The 20,317-nt window shown below is 39.7% G+C and overlaps 2 protein-coding genes across 6 annotated transcripts in view; one reads left to right on the top strand and one right to left on the bottom strand.

Annotated features, from left to right (window-relative positions):
• The window catches only part of Fbxl2 (F-box and leucine rich repeat protein 2), a 96,989-nt gene extending 90,358 nt beyond the window's left edge, over positions 1 to 6,631 (top strand). For all 5 annotated transcript variants that reach the window (XM_047531775.1, XM_047531776.1, XM_047531778.1 and 2 more), the window contains 2 exons: positions 1,814 to 2,026; positions 3,103 to 6,631. In XM_047531775.1, the coding sequence (XP_047387731.1) occupies positions 1,814 to 2,026; positions 3,103 to 3,210 (321 nt within the window). In that variant the 3' untranslated portion in view covers positions 3,211 to 6,631. The remainder of the gene's footprint in view (positions 1 to 1,813; positions 2,027 to 3,102) is intronic.
• Ubp1 (upstream binding protein 1) overlaps positions 5,163 to 20,317 on the bottom strand; it is a 48,984-nt gene continuing 33,829 nt past the window's right edge. The window contains 11 exon segments of the mRNA XM_053743314.1: positions 5,163 to 7,096; positions 9,650 to 9,701; positions 10,431 to 10,573; positions 12,997 to 13,115; positions 13,872 to 13,929; positions 13,932 to 13,961; positions 16,821 to 16,865; positions 16,868 to 16,913; positions 17,186 to 17,243; positions 20,148 to 20,196; positions 20,199 to 20,250. Of these exon segments, the coding sequence (XP_053599289.1) occupies positions 7,059 to 7,096; positions 9,650 to 9,701; positions 10,431 to 10,573; positions 12,997 to 13,115; positions 13,872 to 13,929; positions 13,932 to 13,961; positions 16,821 to 16,865; positions 16,868 to 16,913; positions 17,186 to 17,243; positions 20,148 to 20,196; positions 20,199 to 20,250 (690 nt within the window). The 3' untranslated portion in view covers positions 5,163 to 7,058.

Here is a 20,317-nt window from a genome sequence, read left to right as displayed (position 1 = left end):
AATATTCAGGAAAGTACACTTATCATTGGTGTGTAGACTAATACAATTCCATAAACTGGACACACCCAGATTAAGGATCAGCATTACCACAATCCAAGCCCCACTTTGCTCTCTTCCAGTTACTGATCTCTCCAGGGTGATGACTTCCAACAGCACGTATTAGTTTTTCCTGTTTTTATATTTTATTAATGAAATTACGCAGTAGAGCCATGTATACTCTTGTCTGGTTTCATCACTCAGTATTACATTTGTGAAACTCATTCATACTGTATCTAGTTTGTTTTGTACTAAGGATTGAATCCAGGGGTGCTTAACCACCGCGCCATATCCCCAGCCCCTTTTTTGAGACTTTTAAGAGGTTTAGGGCTTCACTGAGTTTCTGAGACTGGCTTTGAACTTGACTCTCCTCAGTATTTCAAGTCCAGGTTAAAGGTGTGTGCCACCACGCCCTGCAATTGCATGTCCCTGTACATCACTCATACTGCTTTCTAGAATGGGCTATTGTGATTTACTTATCCTTTCTATTGTTGAATATTTGAGTGGTTTCTGGTTTGGGGCTATTATAACCAGTATTTCTATGTCTTTTGGTTAACATGCAGTTCAGTCAAGAATATCCAAATAGCCCTTGTAACTCCAGTTCTTCCACATCCTTACCAACATTTATTTTTTATTTTTTTCATTTTAGCCCTTCTAGTGGGTCTATAGTGGTAATGGCCATCTTTTTGAGCATTTCAGATATCAAGTTTGATAGTCTTTTAGATCAAAGCCCACTGTCATATGCTCTTAGCACTTATGCTTCAGTTTAGTAGTTCAAGTGTGGATTTCATTTCTCAACTGTCCGAGCTGGACTTCACCATTGCATACACATAGCCTGGCAGAGTTGGAACTCATGTATGTGAAGAAACAAATGAACAATAAGAAACAATGCAGTATTTTTTTGCTTCTGAAGAATTTTTATGTTGGGGTGAATATTAAATTTGATATGCATGGGGGAAAACTGTCAGGATCCTGAAACACAGAAATGACAACTTCGGAGAATTGCAGAATTGATACTTTAAGCTATGTAAATGAATCTGAGTAACTTACTGCAACCTTTACCAATTACCCAAGAGGCTAGTAAAACCAGATCACACTGTTCAAGTTCTATTTGTTCCCAACCTTCAAAGATGCCTAGTACACATCTGAGTCATGGCTCTTTGCACAATTTTCTAAATGAACAAGAACATTAGAATCATTTATTCCACTGCCTCCACTCAAATGGAGAATTGGGCAATTAAACTGTTCTCAAGGAAGTAAAATTTGAAATTTTACTCGAAAAAAATTACTTCCATTTTCATACCATCAGAAAAGTGAGAACCACCGCAGAAAACCTAGAACCAAGGACCCCAAGATTTCCTTTGACCCCGCCACTTGGAATGAGTTGAAATTTATTTCCCAAAGTTCTGGAAGCTGGTGGGGCTTTTTTTTTTTTTTTTTTTTTTTTTAAATGGTGAAGGCCTTTTTGCTGTGTCATCTCATGGCAGAGGACAAAGGTGGAGCAGGAGAGAATTTGCAGCCCTAAGTCCTTTCATACTCTTATCTACATCAGTTCACTCATACAGGTGGAGCCTTTATGATCCAAACTGCTCTCCTGCCATTAGGCTCTACTCCCAACAGTGTTTCATTGGGGATAAAGTTTCCAGCACATGCTTTTTAGGGGACACAATGAAGCTCAGTTATTCTGAGACATTTCATGAGCCCGTTTCCCTTTTACTTAGGCCTTGAGACTTGGAGTAAGAGAGACTTATGAACATATCTTTTCTTCCTGTTCCAGAGCCTTTCTCACTGTGAGCTCATCACAGACGATGGGATCCTGCACCTGAGCAACAGCACCTGTGGCCATGAGAGGTTGCGGGTACTAGAGTTGGACAACTGTCTTCTCATCACTGATGTGGCTCTGGAACATCTAGAGAACTGCCGTGGCCTGGAGCGCCTCGAGCTGTACGACTGCCAGCAGGTCACCCGAGCAGGCATCAAGCGAATGCGGGTAGGTATGGGGCAGGGGAGCGGGTCACACCTGACTTCATTTATGAGCAACAGAATAAAACATCAAGAATCAATGTCCAGGGCTGGGGAGATAGCTCAGCTGGTAGAGTGCTTGCCTTGCAAGCACAAGACCCTGAGTTCGATCCCCAGTACCAAAAAAAAAAAAAAAAAAAAATCAATGTCCAGAGCTGGAGAGGTGGCTCAGTGGTAGAGCACTTACCTAGCACATACAAGGCCCTGGGTTCCCAGCCCCATCCTCCACAGGCACCACCATATCATGGTCTGTGATATAGAGTGATGAGGTGAATTTCAGCAATTAATAAACTGAACATCATTTTAAAAAAATCAATATCCACTTTCTCCACAGCCAACAGTTACACAGACTGATCTGGTTTACTCAGGTGTCAAATCATCTTAAACTGCTTTCAAAATCCCATTGCTTAGATCCCACTCTGGAAGTTTAACTTGAGTGGGTCTAGGGTAGAGGTTCCGTGTAGTATGATCAGCATCCTCATGAGGCCTCCATCAGCTAGGCATGGTGACATACCTGTAATCCTAGCAACTCAGGAAGCTGGGACAAGAGGATCCCAAGCTAGAGGACAGCCTGGGCAACTTCATGAGACCCTGTCTCAAAAAAGGACTGGGGATGTAGCTCAGTGGTAAAAGTACACCTGGTGAACTCAATCCCCAGTACCAAAAAACACTCTCCATCCAAGGAGAGCAACTTAGATCATTGTCAGTGAAGGGTAGGACATAGTCTTGACATCTTCATATAATTCACATATATCATTTTAAGTTTAGCAAAGTTTGCCTTTTCACCACAGAGCAGCCCTGTCCATGGTCCTTTACTCAGTTTGCCTTTAAGGCTAGTTACAACTGAGCAGAAATAATCACTTAATGAGTGATCCATTTCTTTAAAAGGTGCTGGGGTCTTCTGGGGTCGGGGATGGGAGTGTAACACATGAGCTCTGGCTTAAAGCAGAAATTCTACTTGAACAGTTTCTGTGCTATTACAGGAAAAGTAGTTATAATCCCCAAATACCAGGGTAAACACTACTCCACTTTTTCTACTTTCAGGCTCAGCTCCCCCATGTCAAAGTCCATGCCTACTTTGCTCCTGTCACCCCACCAACAGCAGTGGCAGGAAGTGGACAGCGACTGTGCAGGTGCTGTGTTATTCTCTGACAGCCAGCTGCCCATGCCTGAGGGGTGATGAGGCATCTCTTCTTGCAGAGAAGACCAGTCTTCACGATTACTCCGTCATCACCCAAATCTCTTGCTTCTCCACTGGGAAAGGCATTTACAGGTAAAAGCCTTCAGTATGGATTGGAGTAACTCTGGTGATAGCGTTTCACCTTTATTTTGCTGTGATGCAATCAAATCAAGACTTTGTGTCCATTAACATGTGGCAAGAGTGGTCTCAATGCAGCCAAGATCACATAAGAAACCTGGATCCCTTACGAGGTGGGTACCTTTCTCGGTACAAAAGTCCTACCCGTGGCTTTATCAGCGTTCCTCAGACAGACCATCAGTGTTAGCACAAATTGAGCAGAAAAATATAACCTGTCAATTTTCTACCTGATCCTTAAGCCAGTGGCCTACTTTAATCCACAGTAATTGCATTTTGATTAGCTGGACTTTCCACTTTGAAGATGAAATAGCAATTTTATCAAAGTGACCATAATGCAAATTCACAATACCTAAATAGTTTTATATGTAGAAATTCATGTGGAAGGCATAATAGGTTTCCATGAGACACCAAAGAAACGAGGACTCTAAACTGGGTGAAGCCGGGTCTTCGCCTTTGTCAGTCTGTCATATCCACCTCCAGGGACCAAAAACTAAACAAAAGCAACCAGTTTGTGTTGCCTGGTTGGAAATTACAAGCTCTGGTATATGCTACAGCACATAATGCATTTTTGGTATAGGAAAAAAGCTAATTTCTTCCACACTTCTCACCAACTATGGGGGATCCTAAAAAAACAGAAATTAAGGCTTAAGTTATTTTAGTATAATCAATTAAAAATAATAGATGCATGTAGAATGGATGTGACTTTTTTTTTAAGTTTATTTTTAAATTTTAGAAATCAGGTTACACCAGAACTATTCAAAAATTTTACACACTTAAAACTTGGATCAGTAAAGTGTTGGCATCTCTTGGACTCGTAGTATAAAAATGAATGAACCATTGCAATGCCTAATTCAGAGGGTTTTATTGCTATTTTATGGCAGATAAATCTGAGTAAAACTGTTTTCCAAATTCAGACCTCCTTACTGTTAACTGAAATAAGACATGCTGTAGCTGATTCTTGCTCTGTACTGTCCACATCTGTGATCTTTATTGAAGATTAGGAACCCATCACCACCTTCACTGTGAACCTAAGTGTCAATGGCAGCTGACCCTTGCAACCACTTCCAAGAACTCATGTGAGGAGAGGAAAAAAAATGTTTTCTATGCTTTTATGGACAATTATAAAAGCAGTTTTAAGGGGACAAGTGCCTCAGCTGCATTCAAAGTGAGATGGCAGATGAATACTTACCCCCAAAAAGTGACTTAGCAAGACTGAATAAGCATTAAAGTACTGAGTATTTTATTGCTTTGATATACTCCAGTATTCCCTGGTTATATGAATGCCATAGCAGTTATTTATATATACATTTGCACCACTGTTGGGGGTGGAGGGCGTAACTGATGCAGGAAGCCATTAAAATGAACAAACGAGCATGAAACAGACTTGCTGAAATGATTAGTTTATAATTTTAGGGCTGGGACTGCTTACCTGGGAATGTGTGAGGCCCTGTCCTCAGCACTGAAGGAAAATTTTTTTAATGACCAGAGACTGCCATACATGATCTCTTGATACAACCTCTCACTGCTGTTGGACTTGATGCTCGATGACCCATGACCTCATTTATAAAAAGAGGGGAACCTCATGTGAGAAAACCGGGTTTGCTTCCTCTGTAAAGAACAGTTCCTAGAATAACCTGTCCTTAGTTTTGATGAAAAAACCTATAGGAGCCTAGCCTCTTTACAACATTTATTCTGGGGTATGCGCAGGACAGTGACCCCACCTTTGATTCTATGACTACTGCTTGAGGTGAAACTAGCAAGAACTTGAGATTTTAAATGAGACACGTTTGCAAAACAATCGGAAAACATTTATTGTACTGAAATGTGTACATCCTACTATTAAAAAAACAAAGTAGCAAATTTGCTGGTGCCATAATTTATTTAACCTGTTTTACTGGGACAGACTAACGGTCAATGCCACTCAGTATAATTTCAAGTTTGATGAGCTTGTATTTTACCCCACTTCTAAAACCTGATGAATTTAAAATAGCACACAGCATTAAATTGACATTTATTGTTCCATAAATCATGAGACCCAAAGGAATGCTAAATAGACAAGCAAAACTCTAATAAAACAACTGAGAAACTTGCTTCTTTCAGAACCAAGTGACTGGTACAGGAAACGTGGTCACAAAAGCAAAGGGAGAAGGACAGAAAGGAAAGCTCTCCTCCTGTGGCCTATAGGAGTAACATATTTCCAAACCTAAGATGAAAATAATGAGCCAGTGCTTCTTTGTAGCAAATAATTAACCCCTTTATGAATAAAACCAAAGGCCAAAGTTTTGACCTACTGAAGTCATTTGTCTTCTGGGAGAGATTTCACACTTACAATTAATCATTCCTATTTCCACCTGAACAAAGACGAGGATCAAACGGTACATTCAAGCCAAAAAAGCTTAGTAAACATAAGCTGTAATTGAAAGGTTTAAAAATTCAATCTGCTACACCACGGGCCTCAAAAATGCTTGTTGATGAATTCTGGGAAGGCTCTGAGTAAAGGGAGAAGCAAAAGAAGAAAACAGAGGATTCCCTTTGGGGGGGGGAGTATGCTAGCAAACTCTTTATGAAAGATGCACACTTTAAGAAAAAGTCACTGTGTGGTTATTAAAAACCTCTCAATCACCAGAATGTTTATTCATGATTGTACATCTGAGAAGAGACAAAGGGATTTTTTTTTTGGTACATTTTAGTGTTAGATTTATGATATCTAGTGTTTCCATGAATGATTTCATCTTGTTCATAACAAAGATCCCTTAACACCAAGTCAGAAGCTACCAACAATAAAACTTTGTGCCCCCTACCTACATCAACTATTTCCAATGTCTGGGGTAGGTCTTTAAAAATGCTTAAGGACAGGAGGGCATGGGGTGGAGAAAGAAGGAAATGAGAAAGAAAACGAGGTTTAAAAGGCAAGGAAGCTTCAAAAAATGAAAACCAGAAACTAAAATGCTAAAATTGGAAGCAGAGGCAAAAAAGTTTTTCAATAAATCTGTGACAAAGCAAAAACACAAGTCTTTGTACCTATTAGGATTTACACTGATCCTCTCAACAAGGTACTCCTGATAATGCAGTTTGCTTCACGCCCATCTTCCTGGCTTGGATCCTCTCCAGTCTGGCATGATCATTTCAGACCTAAACCCTTAGACATGATTTCTCCCGAGGTGCCGAGCCTCTTACCTGACCACCACCACCACATCAGCACAGTCCATCTCTCTGCTGATGGATTCCTTTCTGGCTCCACAATAGCACTGTCCCCCCCCCATCTCCTCCCCAGGTCAGCATAAGGTTCAGGCAATAAAAACCAAACTGGCACAGAAAGGTAAATGCCCATGGTTAAGTTTTACATTCATTTCCAAACCACATACAGTGTAAAAAGCCAGCAAAGGCTGCTTCTGGGAACTGTATCTACTGGCCTCTGCCAGAGCAGGTAGCCATGCCTGCCCCATGGCCTCCAGAGCGGGATGCACACTGTCCCGACGTGCTCGCTCTCACGAGGATGCTTGGCTATGGCAGTGACAGTGAGATTTGCCTCTCATACAGCTCATTAGAAAGGTCATCTGTGTTTTCAATATGAAACATTTCATATGGTAAAATCCAATCCCAAGACTTCTTGGATTCAGTCTTCACACACTTTTAGCGTGACTTTATTTGGTACTGGATATAGTTCAGTCTACATAAGACATCACTTCAAAATTATGTGGATACCATCATTATTTTCAGCTGCAGAAAAAGGATAAAAGTTATTTTTTTAACCCAGCTCAGAAATCAAGAACACTAAAATAAAAACTGAAACCTACAACCCCCATCTAACTCAGAGGTTACTTTCAGCTAATTCTAGAGAAAAACATTTATTTGCTCTAGCTTTCTTCCTTAGACCACATATGTCCACATTCCCCTTTTAGCCATTCTGCTTTCTAAACACTGGCCACTTCTCAGTGCACTGCTCTCATACTGCTTGCCAGTTCTGCGGGGCAATGTGGGGACCTTCTCTGGAAGCAATGCAGAGCCGGAGCTGGAAGGTGAAGGGGTGAAAACACTGCAAGGGCAAAGTCAACCCTACAGAAAATACGCAACCTGAGGCACAAACATGCACATGCACACACATCTATCATTCCTAGAAATTTTTGTAATTCTTGCGGAGGCAGATTTGAAACATTTATGATGAAAAATATTAAAGGAATTTTAGATATATGATTTTTTTCATGTGGACAAATTCTGAAAAGAAAAAAAAAAACAGATTTTAAGGGAAATCCTGTTTGAAATGTCTACTGAATTCAAAACTACGCAATTACAGTATGCGTTTCCTTCTTTTAGGCAATGAGTTTTGCAGACTAAAAATTGAGCAGAAAAGTACTAAGCTAAAGATGCATCTGAAAGTGAACAACAGGTGAACATGGTTACAACTCAGCCCTGCAGGTCACTGAATGTAGTTCAGTCCACATAAGACATCACTTCAAAAGTGCAGGTAACTTGATGGCATATGTGACATATCAGGCACAAAGTAAAATTATAATTTCAAACCGTCTGGGGTCACTCTTTTCAAGAGTGACTATTAGGAAAGTTCATAACTTCTAGGGAAAGTTATGCTAAGACTGGTTTGGTATCTTAACCCACTTGCCTTTTAAAACAGTCTATGAACATATGATCTCTTTTTAAATTCTTCTGCCTTTAAAAACTCTCTACCTAACCTTTTAACATTGGAGCTCACCTGAGCCCAGACTGGGTCCTCTTTCCACACTGTCTCCTCCAATGACCTCAACTTTACAACTTTGAGGCACTTCTGATAAGCTGAAGGTTTCTAAATTTATACCTTAAGCCCAGACCTCTTCATTGGGACTCAGAATGGCACAGTAACTGCCTACTTGAAGTACCCAAAATGGACCTCTTGATTGCTTTACCCTAAACTACCTTACCTCTTTAAGGTAACTCTCAATAAGAAACTGGCAATCACAACTACTACTCCCTCAAATGTGGAGCCCAGTCTATAAATCTGGAAGATACCATTACCTCTCACCTGGATGGCATCTCCTGCCTCCAGTTTTGTGGTTTTCTCATGCCTCCAGAATTGTGAAAGTAGAAAAATGAATCTAATCACATTACTACTTTGTTTAAACTTCAGACTCTCCAGTGCATTTCAACTAAGTTCCAAACTATCATCATCTCAGCTCTGAATGCCAGGCCCTACCTCCTGTCTTGACCCCACCTTGTTCTGCTCACCCTCACACACTGCAGGCAACTACACACAGCCCTCTTCCAGGCCTTCACAGTCATTTGTCCTGGGACACTATTTCTATGACCAGCACCTCATTCTTCAAGTCACCTCTTCAGAGAAACCTTCCCTAACTGCTCCATATACCCCAACTCCAGAGTCTCCTTATCCATAAGCACACACTTTCCAATTCCTTCATGACACTTAAAATGTTGGTAAGTTTGTGTATCTGTGGCCAATTCTGTTTTCCCCACTAGAGTGTTCAACACTCATGGAGCACTAAATTTCTGACACAGGGCTCAGTAAAATGTTAACTGAATGAACTTAAGTTTTTTCCAGTCATCTTAGAAGGACTGATTCCTCTCCCTTATTTGCTAGTTAACTTCCATTATAGTCCTTAAAACAAATTTTTTTAAAGAATATTTTTTTAGTTGTCAGTGGACCTTTATTTTACTTATTTATACGTGGAGCTGAGAATTGAACCCAATGTGTCACACATGCAGGCAAGGGTTTTACCACTGAGCTACAACCCCAGCCCAGAATATAAAAATATTCTGTTGAGGCTCTGGGGCTATATAGCTCAGTGGCAGAGCGCTTTCCTAGCACTGGGTTCGATCCTTAGCACCATGTAAAAACAAATAAAATAAGGGCATTCTGTCCATCTACAACTACCAAAAAAAAAAAAAATTCTGTCGATTCATTTCTCAAACTCTTAAAATGAGTAGAGACAGCATTTTCAAGAGTTAAGTACACGTGTCAAGCCTGGAGCGATGGCACATGCCTGTAATCCCAACAGCAGCTGGGGAGGCTGAGGCAGGAGGATGGAGAGTTCAAAACCAGCCTCAGCAAAAGTGAGGTGCCAAGAAATTCAGTGAGAGCCTGTCTCTAAACAAAATACAAAATAGGGCTGGGGATGTGGCTCAGTGGTCAAATGCCTGAGTTCAATCCCTGTGTCCCCACCCCCGCAAAAAAATAAAGAGTAAGCACACAAAAGGGGAACTAATCAGGCACACAATGTTGTTCATGATTCTAGCAATAACACATACCACACATGCACAAAGTACCTTTTACTGTAGAGAATAAAAAACAACTCTCATCTTGAAAGTTCTGAACCATCTAGAAGAGTAAAGCAGATGTGTAAGTACAATTAAGATATAACTGTCCCTTTTTAACTGAGCAGAAATGATAAAATCATTTAAAGGAAAATAGTATCATCTCTACATTCTTGCACAAGTACAGAATTCAAATGACCAAAATACTTGCTGAAGTCAGTGTGAGGTAGTGAAAATGTGTGTCTGCTGCACTGGCAAGGCCTTATTCTGATTATCCCTGCCATCACTGTCCCTGAGGATCTGGTCAGTCACTCTGTGACCCATGGGGAACATTTCCTTCCAGTTCTGTTAATAATAACAGAAAGTTCATATTATTGCTATATGATTACTTCTTTCTGAACATGGAATGGGGGGTGTTGTACTTCTAAACTTTCATGGCTTTTTTAAGGTGGCTATTATATAATGGCCAAAATGAGAAAATAACCAATGCCCACCTCATAAAAAGGGACATAGCCTGCTGCTAACCTTGAGTCCTGCAATGAGTATCTGAATTCAAAGGGTTGTGGGGAGGCTGAGCCAAGTTTCCATGACTTGTGTTCCTTACTATCACTAGGATGCCTGAAATCTTGGTTATAAATTCTTTGAAAATTTGATCCCTAACTCTTTGAAAATGATTTCCATGAGAATTTGGCAAGAGGTCACCACAGAATTTTTTTGTATAGTTCAAGGACATGTATAAAAGTAAATACCAGTATGAAAGGGAAAAATGGATGAGGACGATTGTCCAATTTACCTGATCACTAACAAGAATGTGGATGCCAGTGGGACCCTGTCTGTAAACCTGGTTAATTTGATGGAGAGGAATATTAAACACCAACGCAAGTTTTCGAGCAACTTCTGAGGCAACCATTTCTTCCAAGTAGATTGCATGGTAAACTGAAATTTAAAAAGGAAAAAAAAACAGCATTTTACCAATAATCTTTTATGTTTCCTATTTGATCTATAGGAAGAATACAGCTTTCAAAATACCAAAAAAGAAATAAAATTTAAAATTTACAATGGGATTGAATTAACATTTCTTTTCCTCATTGCTACTTTAAATTATCAAACTAACCATCAGAAATATAATACATTATATATGCTTGCATGTATAATTTAACTTAACAAAATGATTTGAGGTTTAAATTTTTATTTTTCTGCAATAAAGTCTCTCGTATTCAAAAATTAAAAATGAACAGGGTAGCCGGGCATGGTGGCTCACCCCTGTAATTCCAGTGGCTCTGGAGGCCGAGGCAAGAGGATCACAACTTCAAGGCCAGTCTCAGCAACTTAGTGAGACCCTGAGCAATTTAGTGAGACCCTGTCCCAAAATAAAAAATAAAAAGTTGGGGATGTGGCTTAGTGATTAGGCAACCCTGGGTTCAATCCCTGATACAAAAAACAAAGTGGGGGGTGTGGGGTGGGGAGATGGGCTGCAAATAGGCCCAGGGGATCTTTCTAGGGTAATGGAACTTAAACTGGACTGTGGCAACGACTATAAACTATAAACTTCAAACTTACTGAAGTACCACTGAATATTATAATGGAAGAATTTTATGGTATACAAATCATACCTAAAGAAAGTTGTTTTAAAAACATATATATTTCTGGAAATATACAAAAAGAACCCTAACGAGTCATTGTTTTCCATCCAATAATCCTGCTACTGGAAATTTATCCTAAGGAATGAAAGCTCTTGGTACTACCCCTCCGATATTCATACACACAAAAATTAAAAATAATGTAGAAGATACCACATGAAAAGCTATGGAGAGACAACAAAAGCTGATTCTTCTTTATAGAACACCCTAGACAGGGGCCATCCAGTGTTCTGCATTCCTGGCACATGTAAGTCACCAGCAGACATCACCTGCAGAGTGTGCATGTGCAGTGTCTGACTCATGTGGCTCTTGCTTAATTACGGATTCAAGCCAGACATGGATCAAAAATAGCACTGCTGAGGACTTTGTTTCCCTAAACAGGGTGTGTTCCATGTTGTGTGTGGATTTGTGAGTACAGAAACCTTTGTTAATTATATATTATGAAAAGTTTAAAACTTTGAAATATAATCTATAGATGACCTGGAGCCAGGGTTACCAAACTACACCTTGTGAGGACCAAATCCTGTCCCTCCACTTATTTTTCTCCTAAATAAATTTTATTGGAACATGGCCATACCTATCATTAACATACTATCTATGGCTATTTTGCACTTCAGTGGCAGAGTTCAGTGTGTAAAGAGTTGGAATTATTTACTTACCTAGCCTTTTGCAGAAAAAGTTTGCTGACTTTTGATTTAGGGGTAAAGTATGCAATCTTTGTACACACCCTTCTACAAACACTCATGTTGAGGGTGTACCCTCTAAAATATTACAATATTGAGGATATGTAAATGATGTATAAGACCTTGGAGATGCATGGAGATTCTTAAAATTTTTCATCCTTTTAGATTAAGAACCTGTATCTTGAATCTTAAAATTCATGACTTTTGGAGTAAAAAATAACACCAAATGGAAAACCCAGCAATTTTAACTGCTGCCCTTTTCTCAGTAAAATTGCAACCACAAAGTATTTGTCAGGGCAAATAACTGCCTCTGAATTCTGTAACACATCTTTCTCTTTAAAGTTCTGAGCATGTTGCCTTCTATTTCAAAACGTAAAAGGAGGGAAATAGTAGAAAGTCTATGATTTAAAATAAAAATGCTTGCTTATGTTAAGGCTATGTATTCAGAGGAGAGAAGGGACCAGCCTTTAATATCGGCTCTAATCCAGTGCTATACTGTATATTAAGAAAACCCCTCAGGATGGGATGCCCCTCCTAATGTACAGATGGAAAATGACACAGGACCTATCATATGACCTATATCATAGGACCGTACCTCATGAGCAGCTCGCTATGCTGCCCTGTCGACACTTAGGACTGATACAAAGATGCATCTTTGTGCACGTTTTATTTTGAGTAGTCCTCTAACCCCTGGTTAGTCAGTAAAGTGGAGGGGAGTGGTGCTCCTCCTCCTCTTTTTTTTTTTTTTTTTTTTTTTTGTCAAACTACCAATGTTACATTCATCGTTTCAATAAATATGAGATTTAAGGGTGCAAATAGTCAGAAAAATCTCAAGGCATTCAAGCTAGTCTTTTACTTGTTAGATATTTCTAATATAAGGAGCCATATTGGCTGAAATAACTGAGAAAGACTGCTAGTTTCCTCTTTTCCCAAGTTCATGGACCTAGAGTGGCTGCCTACCACTACTGTCAAGATTCCTGCATGAGTAACTAGGCAGAAAGGAAGTGACAGGGTTGAGGATGCCCTCGATACCCACCGTAAGGCGTCCCACTGCCATTCTCGCCTCCACTGCCTGCAGCTTGCTGCTGTGCTTGCAGCGCGGCACTACTCGGCTGCTCCTGGCAGACATAGATGGTTAAGCGAGGCCTAACCGACCTGCAATCAGAAGATGCCACGATAAGCCTAGGAGAGAAGCTGCCTGAACACACGTACACATGACAACTATAGGAATCTAAGTTCTATTTCCTTATGAAAATGTTACAATGTTATTTCATTATACAAAATAATTTACTAATAAAAATGTAAAAACCACACACCTCACACCAACTATCACAGGTGGTCTAATATGATGATCCAGACTCTAAACCATTGAGATGGTCTGTCAGATGCTGGTAAATTTAAGTTTCAAGATTAAGTAAGCAATTTAAATCAGTGATTCAATTTTAATGGAATTTTCACACCCCAAGTCTAGAAATAACAATGATATTAAATGGATCTTAAAAGCCAGCATAGTTTACATTTCTATTATTTTAATTCACAATTAGAAGTTTACATATTTAATAACTGTTTAATAATAGTCATGACCTTGAAAACCATAGATTCTGTATAGCTCACCTAAATTAGAAGTTTTGTTTTCTTGGCAACAAACCCAGTCGTCTTCAAGAAATCAGTACTGCCCATGTGCATTGCTACCAGTCTTACAGTCTACCTCTGCCCTCATCAGTGCCTGCATCATATCTGGGCCTGCCTGAAGGTGTACACAAACACAGTCTTCTCGTGAGCATGATGCTGCCGATGCTCGACGGTGCACACAGGCACACGCCAACCTATCGTGGAAACACATTCTGCCAAACCCCCCACGCGAAGAAAGGTACGTCCTTATTTCACGCAAAACAGTCCACAGTATTTTACCTTGACTTCAGTGAATTATAGAGCCGAATTCCATCGGCTGCACCACAAATTTGAACTAATCTTCCTTTGTCAGTTTTAATAAGTCGGCACCTGGAGGACAACAATGAGACTCTTCTCAAATGAAAAAGAACATGCCACTGGCTGCTTCATAAGCATCTGTTTATATGGTTAAATATCCTTCTAAACAACACCAGGCGTCCTGAACATACATACACCTATGCACCAGACAGGCAGGCAGGCAGGCAGGCAGACAGACACACACACACACACACGCTGGTCCCTTAGAGCCAAAGACAACACTGGCTTTTCATCAGCCTGTATCGTACCAAGGGCGAGTTCTGAAGCCCAGAAGCTGGTAAAACTACTCAGTGTGCAGATCCCATACACTGACTGTCCCAATACCAAATCTCACTGCCTGCCTTACCTAGGGATTGTGCTGTGGCTTGTACTTGATTCTGACCTCAGGAAAAGGCAGAAGGCTAAACCATGTGATCACTACTCAATGAAGAAAGCTTAGAACTCCCAAGACAGAAACATGGATTGACCTGAGATCACCCAGATCAGTCAGTCTTTTATTTTACAAAGAGAATATGGAAGTCCAGAGTTTCAGAAACCTGTCCACAATCACACAATTAAGTAATAGTGGAAGAGGGACTAGGCCTCTTAACACTACAATATATAATGTTACATCAAACATTTAACAACTGTCCCAGCAGCCAGTTTTAATAGGAAAAGTATGGCCACAGAATCACAAGATTCCTTCAGATTTTCCCCACAAATGCTTGCTAAGTGTGAATAACAGAAGATCAAGGATACAACAGACCTTAAAATACAACAGAAAAGTGGGAGAGGAGGTAGTGGACAACAAAATTGACCAAACTCAGGGTGGCTACATGGGAGTTCATCATCTTCTCCTCTCTGCTTTTTCTGTTTAAATGTATCCACAATCTTTGGTCTTCAGTCCTTTACTAACAGTCTCTGGGATATAGGCATAACTTCCATAAATAAGGATCTCCTACCACATGTAATAAGATAATGAAGTTCTAAGAGCTTGAATGTGAGAACCTAGTAAATTTCAGTTTGTAAAAGAAAAAAGACCACAGACGTGTAACCCATGCAGAGAAGTGTACAACCCTTCCTGAAATGCCAAAACCCAAGAAGTTCAGAGCAAGAGGCCTCATCACCTCACTGACCTTTTGTAGTGCTGATTCAACTGATGCACCAAAGGGGCACAATGGCTAGCTCCCTGTCCAGCCTCCAAAGGAAACCCATGGGTTAAGGAAAAGGCAGAAGGCTAAACCATGTGATCACTACTCAATGAAGAGAGCTTAGAACTCCCCAGACAGAAACATGATTGACCTAATATAATAGGAATAACCAGAGGTCTCCCATAGTTTCAACTATTGGAACTTCTTCTATGTGCTGTGCTTTTACTTACCCTGCAAGAGTCAAGATGACCACCCGCCCCACCAACCGTACAATTTCTAGTTTTTCACACATAAAAGGCTTTTACTTAATCATATAAAAAATGTGGACCCCAGGGCTGGGGTTGTAGCTCAGTGGTGGAGGCTTGCCTCAAATGTGTCAGCACTACATAAAAATAAATAAAGATACTGTGTTCATCTACAAATAATTTTTTTTTTTTTTAAATGTGGATCCCAGTTAGCAATGACTTCCATCTGGTACTTTGAAGAGACAAAAAGCTACATGGGGAATGACTATTCACTGCACAAACAATGAAATAATAGCATAATAGGAAACCATGTTCTTTGTGAAATTAAGCTTTCCTTTGAAGATAGGTATGTGCATACATGTTCTGTCCTCTTAAAGGACCAAGCTGAGTTTCAATGGCTCTATACTACCATAAGCTAAAGCAAAACTAAAGGTGCCACTTTACTGTAATCCACCATTTCTCAGGATATGTTTGTCAGGACATGTTAGTAGAGATTCTGTAAGAAAAAGTTCCCAATGCCAAATGTATCTGAAAGATGCTGACCCTGCCCCCACCTGGGGTATCCACTACCATTTGCTACACTGACCTCCTTTCACACCACCTGGAGCAGCACTGCTTGTTGCTGTCTAAAATCCCACCCAAGTATTTCCTTAGCTTACTATGCAAGAATAGAACTGATACTGCAGTATATAAGACCCATACCTGGGTTCATGAGATACTACTCTGCAATAAAAGGGTCAAACTATAGATTCACACAACAACTTGGGTGGATTGTGAGATTATTAGGCTGAGTATTAAAAAAAAACAAAAAAAACCCCACGATAATCGAAAGATTTGTAAAAGAAAAAGACCAAAGAAGTCTAAACTCCTACGATTCCACTTACATAACTCTCCAAGTGAAAAAATCAGAGACAGAAGAGTTTAGTGTGGGAAGGATAAAAAGGGGTAGCAGCAGGGAGATTATTGTGGTAATGGCCTAATTCTGTAGCTTAGCTGCAGTGGTGGTTATACAATCTACATATGTGATAAAATAACTGAGCTATATATTATACCAATGTCAATTTCCTGGTTTTGTTATATGAAAAGCTGAATGAAGGTATACTAGACCAAGTCCATACTGTCTTTGCAACTTGGTATAAGCAAAAACTATTTTAAAATAAAGGTAAAATGAAAGGATATTGTATAGACAATACACATACACACAAATGACTGCCCATAAGTCTGGTGAAATACAGATTTTTACTAATGGTAATTTCTTGGTTTTATAGTATATGACAAGTATGCAAGGTATTACTACTTTGGGAAAGTGGATGATGAATACATAAGACTTCCTTGTATATTACCACTGCTTTTTGCAACTTTTTATGTATGTATGTGTATGTGTGTATATATTAACTTATTTCAAAATTCTTTAAAAAATTCTTTAATAAAACCATAGAAACAAACAAGTAAACAAAACACTCTACCATGTATGTCTCACACACACAGAGACATACCTGAAAAATAGGAAAACAGTCTTGTATAGGAAGAGAATCTGTTTTGAGCAGCCACTGCTGTGTTTCCTGGGTTGTAGCTGAAGGTTGAATTTGCTATTAACAGAGAAAATGAACACAAAGAGATGAAACCATTCAACTCACCAAAAAAAACAGATAAATAAAAATAACCACCAAGTCACTAGCATGTTATAGAGTATTTAACAAAGACCAAGTTCATACTTGGTCCAAGTTTCAGTTAAAAAAAAAAAAAAAAAAACTAAGAACATGAACCTGACTACTTAGCAATATGCATAAGGACTAAAACCCTGTCAGAAACTTAAAAATGCAAGAACATGAAAACATGCAACAGTTTTAGGAAAAAATACTTACTCACCAGATGCCTGTAAAACTCCATCTCCCTGATGATTTGGGGAAGAAGAATTGCTAAAGAGAAAAGAGAAGGAAGAAAAAGAATGGTTTCTATAGTTTAAAAAAAAAAAAAAGAAATACATCAAAGCCTAATAAATTAAGTAACTTTAAATAAGGCATCACTGTGAGAAAGATGTTAAGTTTGCAAAAAGAGTGCAGACACAGCAGGGTGGGAGTGACCTTGATGAGATGAAGACACAGAAGACCCTGTCTTCACTCATTGCCATTTTACCATCTGTTCCAGTGAGAAATTCAAGTTTTGTGAAAAAGGGCTCCCCCATGAATCCACAGGGATGCCAGGAAAATGAAGGATACTCACTGATTTTAGTTAGGGAAAAAAAAAAAAGAAAAGAAACCATAAGATAAACAGCTACAAAACCAATCTACTTTAAGTAAACAATGAGCTACAAGAAAAAGTATAATGATCCTGAGCAAAAATATTAAATACTATCTCCCTTTAATTAATCCATGATACATATCCATGATTACAGAGAGTGAACAAGAGAAACAAACAGTAAAATCTTTCTGGCTCCTGTGCACAGACTACTTATTTCGGGCAATGCTGGGAATGGGACCCCAGCGCTTCACACATGCTAGGCAAGTGCTCGACCACTGAGCTACATCCGCAGTCGGCGCCTGCTCCTCTGTTACTTAGGTTTGCTATATGATTATTTACAACCTGTTCCACTCACTAGAACTTAAGCTCCTTCAAACTGAGATCTGTCTGGTCACTTATATATCACAGCACATAGAACAGTCCTGGAACACAGTGGGTTCTCAGGAAATATCCAGCCAACTAGTCAACTTGAAATCACAGTTCGTCTCTAAGGTCATAATAATTTCCTAAGATTATTAAGACTGGAATGCCCTAAAAAATTAGTGGGTTCAACCCTCAGCACCACATTTAAAAAAAATAAAGGCATTGTGTCCATATACAACTAAAAACATTTAAAAAAAAAAAAATTAGGGCTGGGGATATAGCCCAGATGGTAGCATGCTTGCTTTGCATACACAAGGCCCTGGGTTCAATCCCCAGCACCACAAAAAAAAAAAAAAAAAAATAGGAGACCTCTTAACATGGTAACATGATGGCTCTCTAGACCCTCTTCTAAATGTATGAGTATTCTACTTTTAAAGCACAATAACCTGCATGAAAACAAGTTGAATCACCAGTTCACACATTTCCAAAGGAGAAAAGTGTCATTTTGATTGTTTTTTTATCAGACCTGGTCAGTATGATCTGGTCTGATAAGAACCTTCCCTTCTGGTATAGCTTTCATAATTTTCTTCTAAGAAGTGTCCTAAAAGGGGGGGGGCACTTCTGATCAGAAATACTCTGCATTAGTTCCCCCAGGAAAGTCACCAGGAATGGAAGGCCCCAGAGGGTACCACTGCATCTTCAAGATGCCTCAGACCCTGTCTCCGGTTCCCAACTATAGCTCCCAAGAGTCGTTAGTTAAGGCCAGATAAGAAGCAGGGTGTGGGTGGCGCACACCTGTAATCCAAGCTACTGGGAGGCTGAGGCAGGAGGATCAAAGTTCCAGATCAATAAAAAATGAAATTATGGCATCTGCAGGAAAATGTATAGAACTAGAGAAAATTATGTTAAGTGAAATAAGTCAAACTCATATGATTAAGGGTCATATGTTTTCTCTCATATGGAACCTAGAAAAGAAAAAGGAAAACAGGTAGGGATGAGATCTCCTAAAATCAAAAAGAGATCAGTAGAGTTTTAAAGGATTAAGGGGTGGGAGGTGGTGGTGGGGGATTGCTGGGGAGGGATATGGGCCAAATTATATTGTTACATTGTGTGCATGTACAACTATGTAATAACAAATCCCATCAATATTTACAACTATAAATAAATATGGGGGCCAGGGACAGTGGCGCACACCTATAATCCCAGCAGCTTGGGAGGCTGAGGCAGAATTGTAAATACAAAGCTGGCCTCAGCAACTTAGCAAGGCCCTAAACAACTTAGCAAGATTCTATTTCAAATTTTTTTAAAAAAAGGCTGGGGATGTGACTCAATGGCTAAGCACCCCTGGGTTCAATTCCTGGAACCAAAAAAAAAGTGTGTGTGGAGTAGTGGGGGAGGAGCCCCAGGCCAGCCTGGGTGACTATAAAATTTTTAAAAGGGTGCAGCTCAGTAGCAGAGTACTTGCCCAGCATGTGCAAGTCCTTGGATTTCAATCCCCAGTATTGCCAAAAGGAAAAAACTTTAAATCTATTATTCCCATTTCTGAAACCACAATAAGTCATTAGAAACTGAAAGCCCTGGCCAGGCACAGTGGCACACACCTGTAATCTCAGAGGCTTAGGAGGTTGAGGCAGGAGGACCGAGAGTACAAACGCTTCAGCAATTAAACGAGGCCCTAAGCAATTCAGTGACACTCTCTCTAAATAAATGCAAAAAAAAAAAAAAAAATGGGGATGTGGCTCAGTTAAGTACCCCTGGGTTCAATCCTTGGTACCAAAAAGAAAGAAACTGAAAGTCCTTCTTTAAAGACTCAAAAAACAAAAACAGACTTTCTCTTGGGAGGGAAAATAGATCAGAAACAAGCTATCTGATATGGCAAGCACTGAAGATGGGTGTTCTTTGTAATAAATGTAATCTTAACATATTCGAGTCAAAATTTCACCCTTAACAACTCACCCTGACTCTGCCTGGGAACCTCAATAATACTGTTTTCAATCTCACAAAGACTGTTCTTGTCTTCATCTTGAAAATACCCCCTCTTCTACAATAACCATAGTTGTGCAAAGTGTGAGGCACAAGAGGCCACTGCAAAAGGCTGGCAGGTGAAGGAAAGAGAACTACTGTACATGGTCGTTACCCATTAAAGAGAGTACTTTAATGGAGAGGAAGGGACTTGCAGGATCATGAGGTGCAGGCACACAACTACAGAAACCAGGTACCTGTCTGGGACACTGCAAGTGCTCTGCTGGGAAGAGGTGAAAGTGGGCGTGGTGAAGGGCTGTTATTCGCATAGGTTGTGGGGGTATCAGGCCACGGAGAACACTAAGGACAGAAACAGAATAAATTAATGATATACCTTTTAAATATGTAGAAGAAATACTTCTGTGAT

The sequence above is a fragment of the Sciurus carolinensis genome, chromosome 17 (assembly GCF_902686445.1).
Source record: "Sciurus carolinensis chromosome 17, mSciCar1.2, whole genome shotgun sequence".
Taxonomy (NCBI): domain Eukaryota; kingdom Metazoa; phylum Chordata; class Mammalia; order Rodentia; family Sciuridae; genus Sciurus; species Sciurus carolinensis.
Note: the sequence above shows the minus strand (reverse complement) of the source record. Positions and strands in the feature narration are given on the sequence as shown.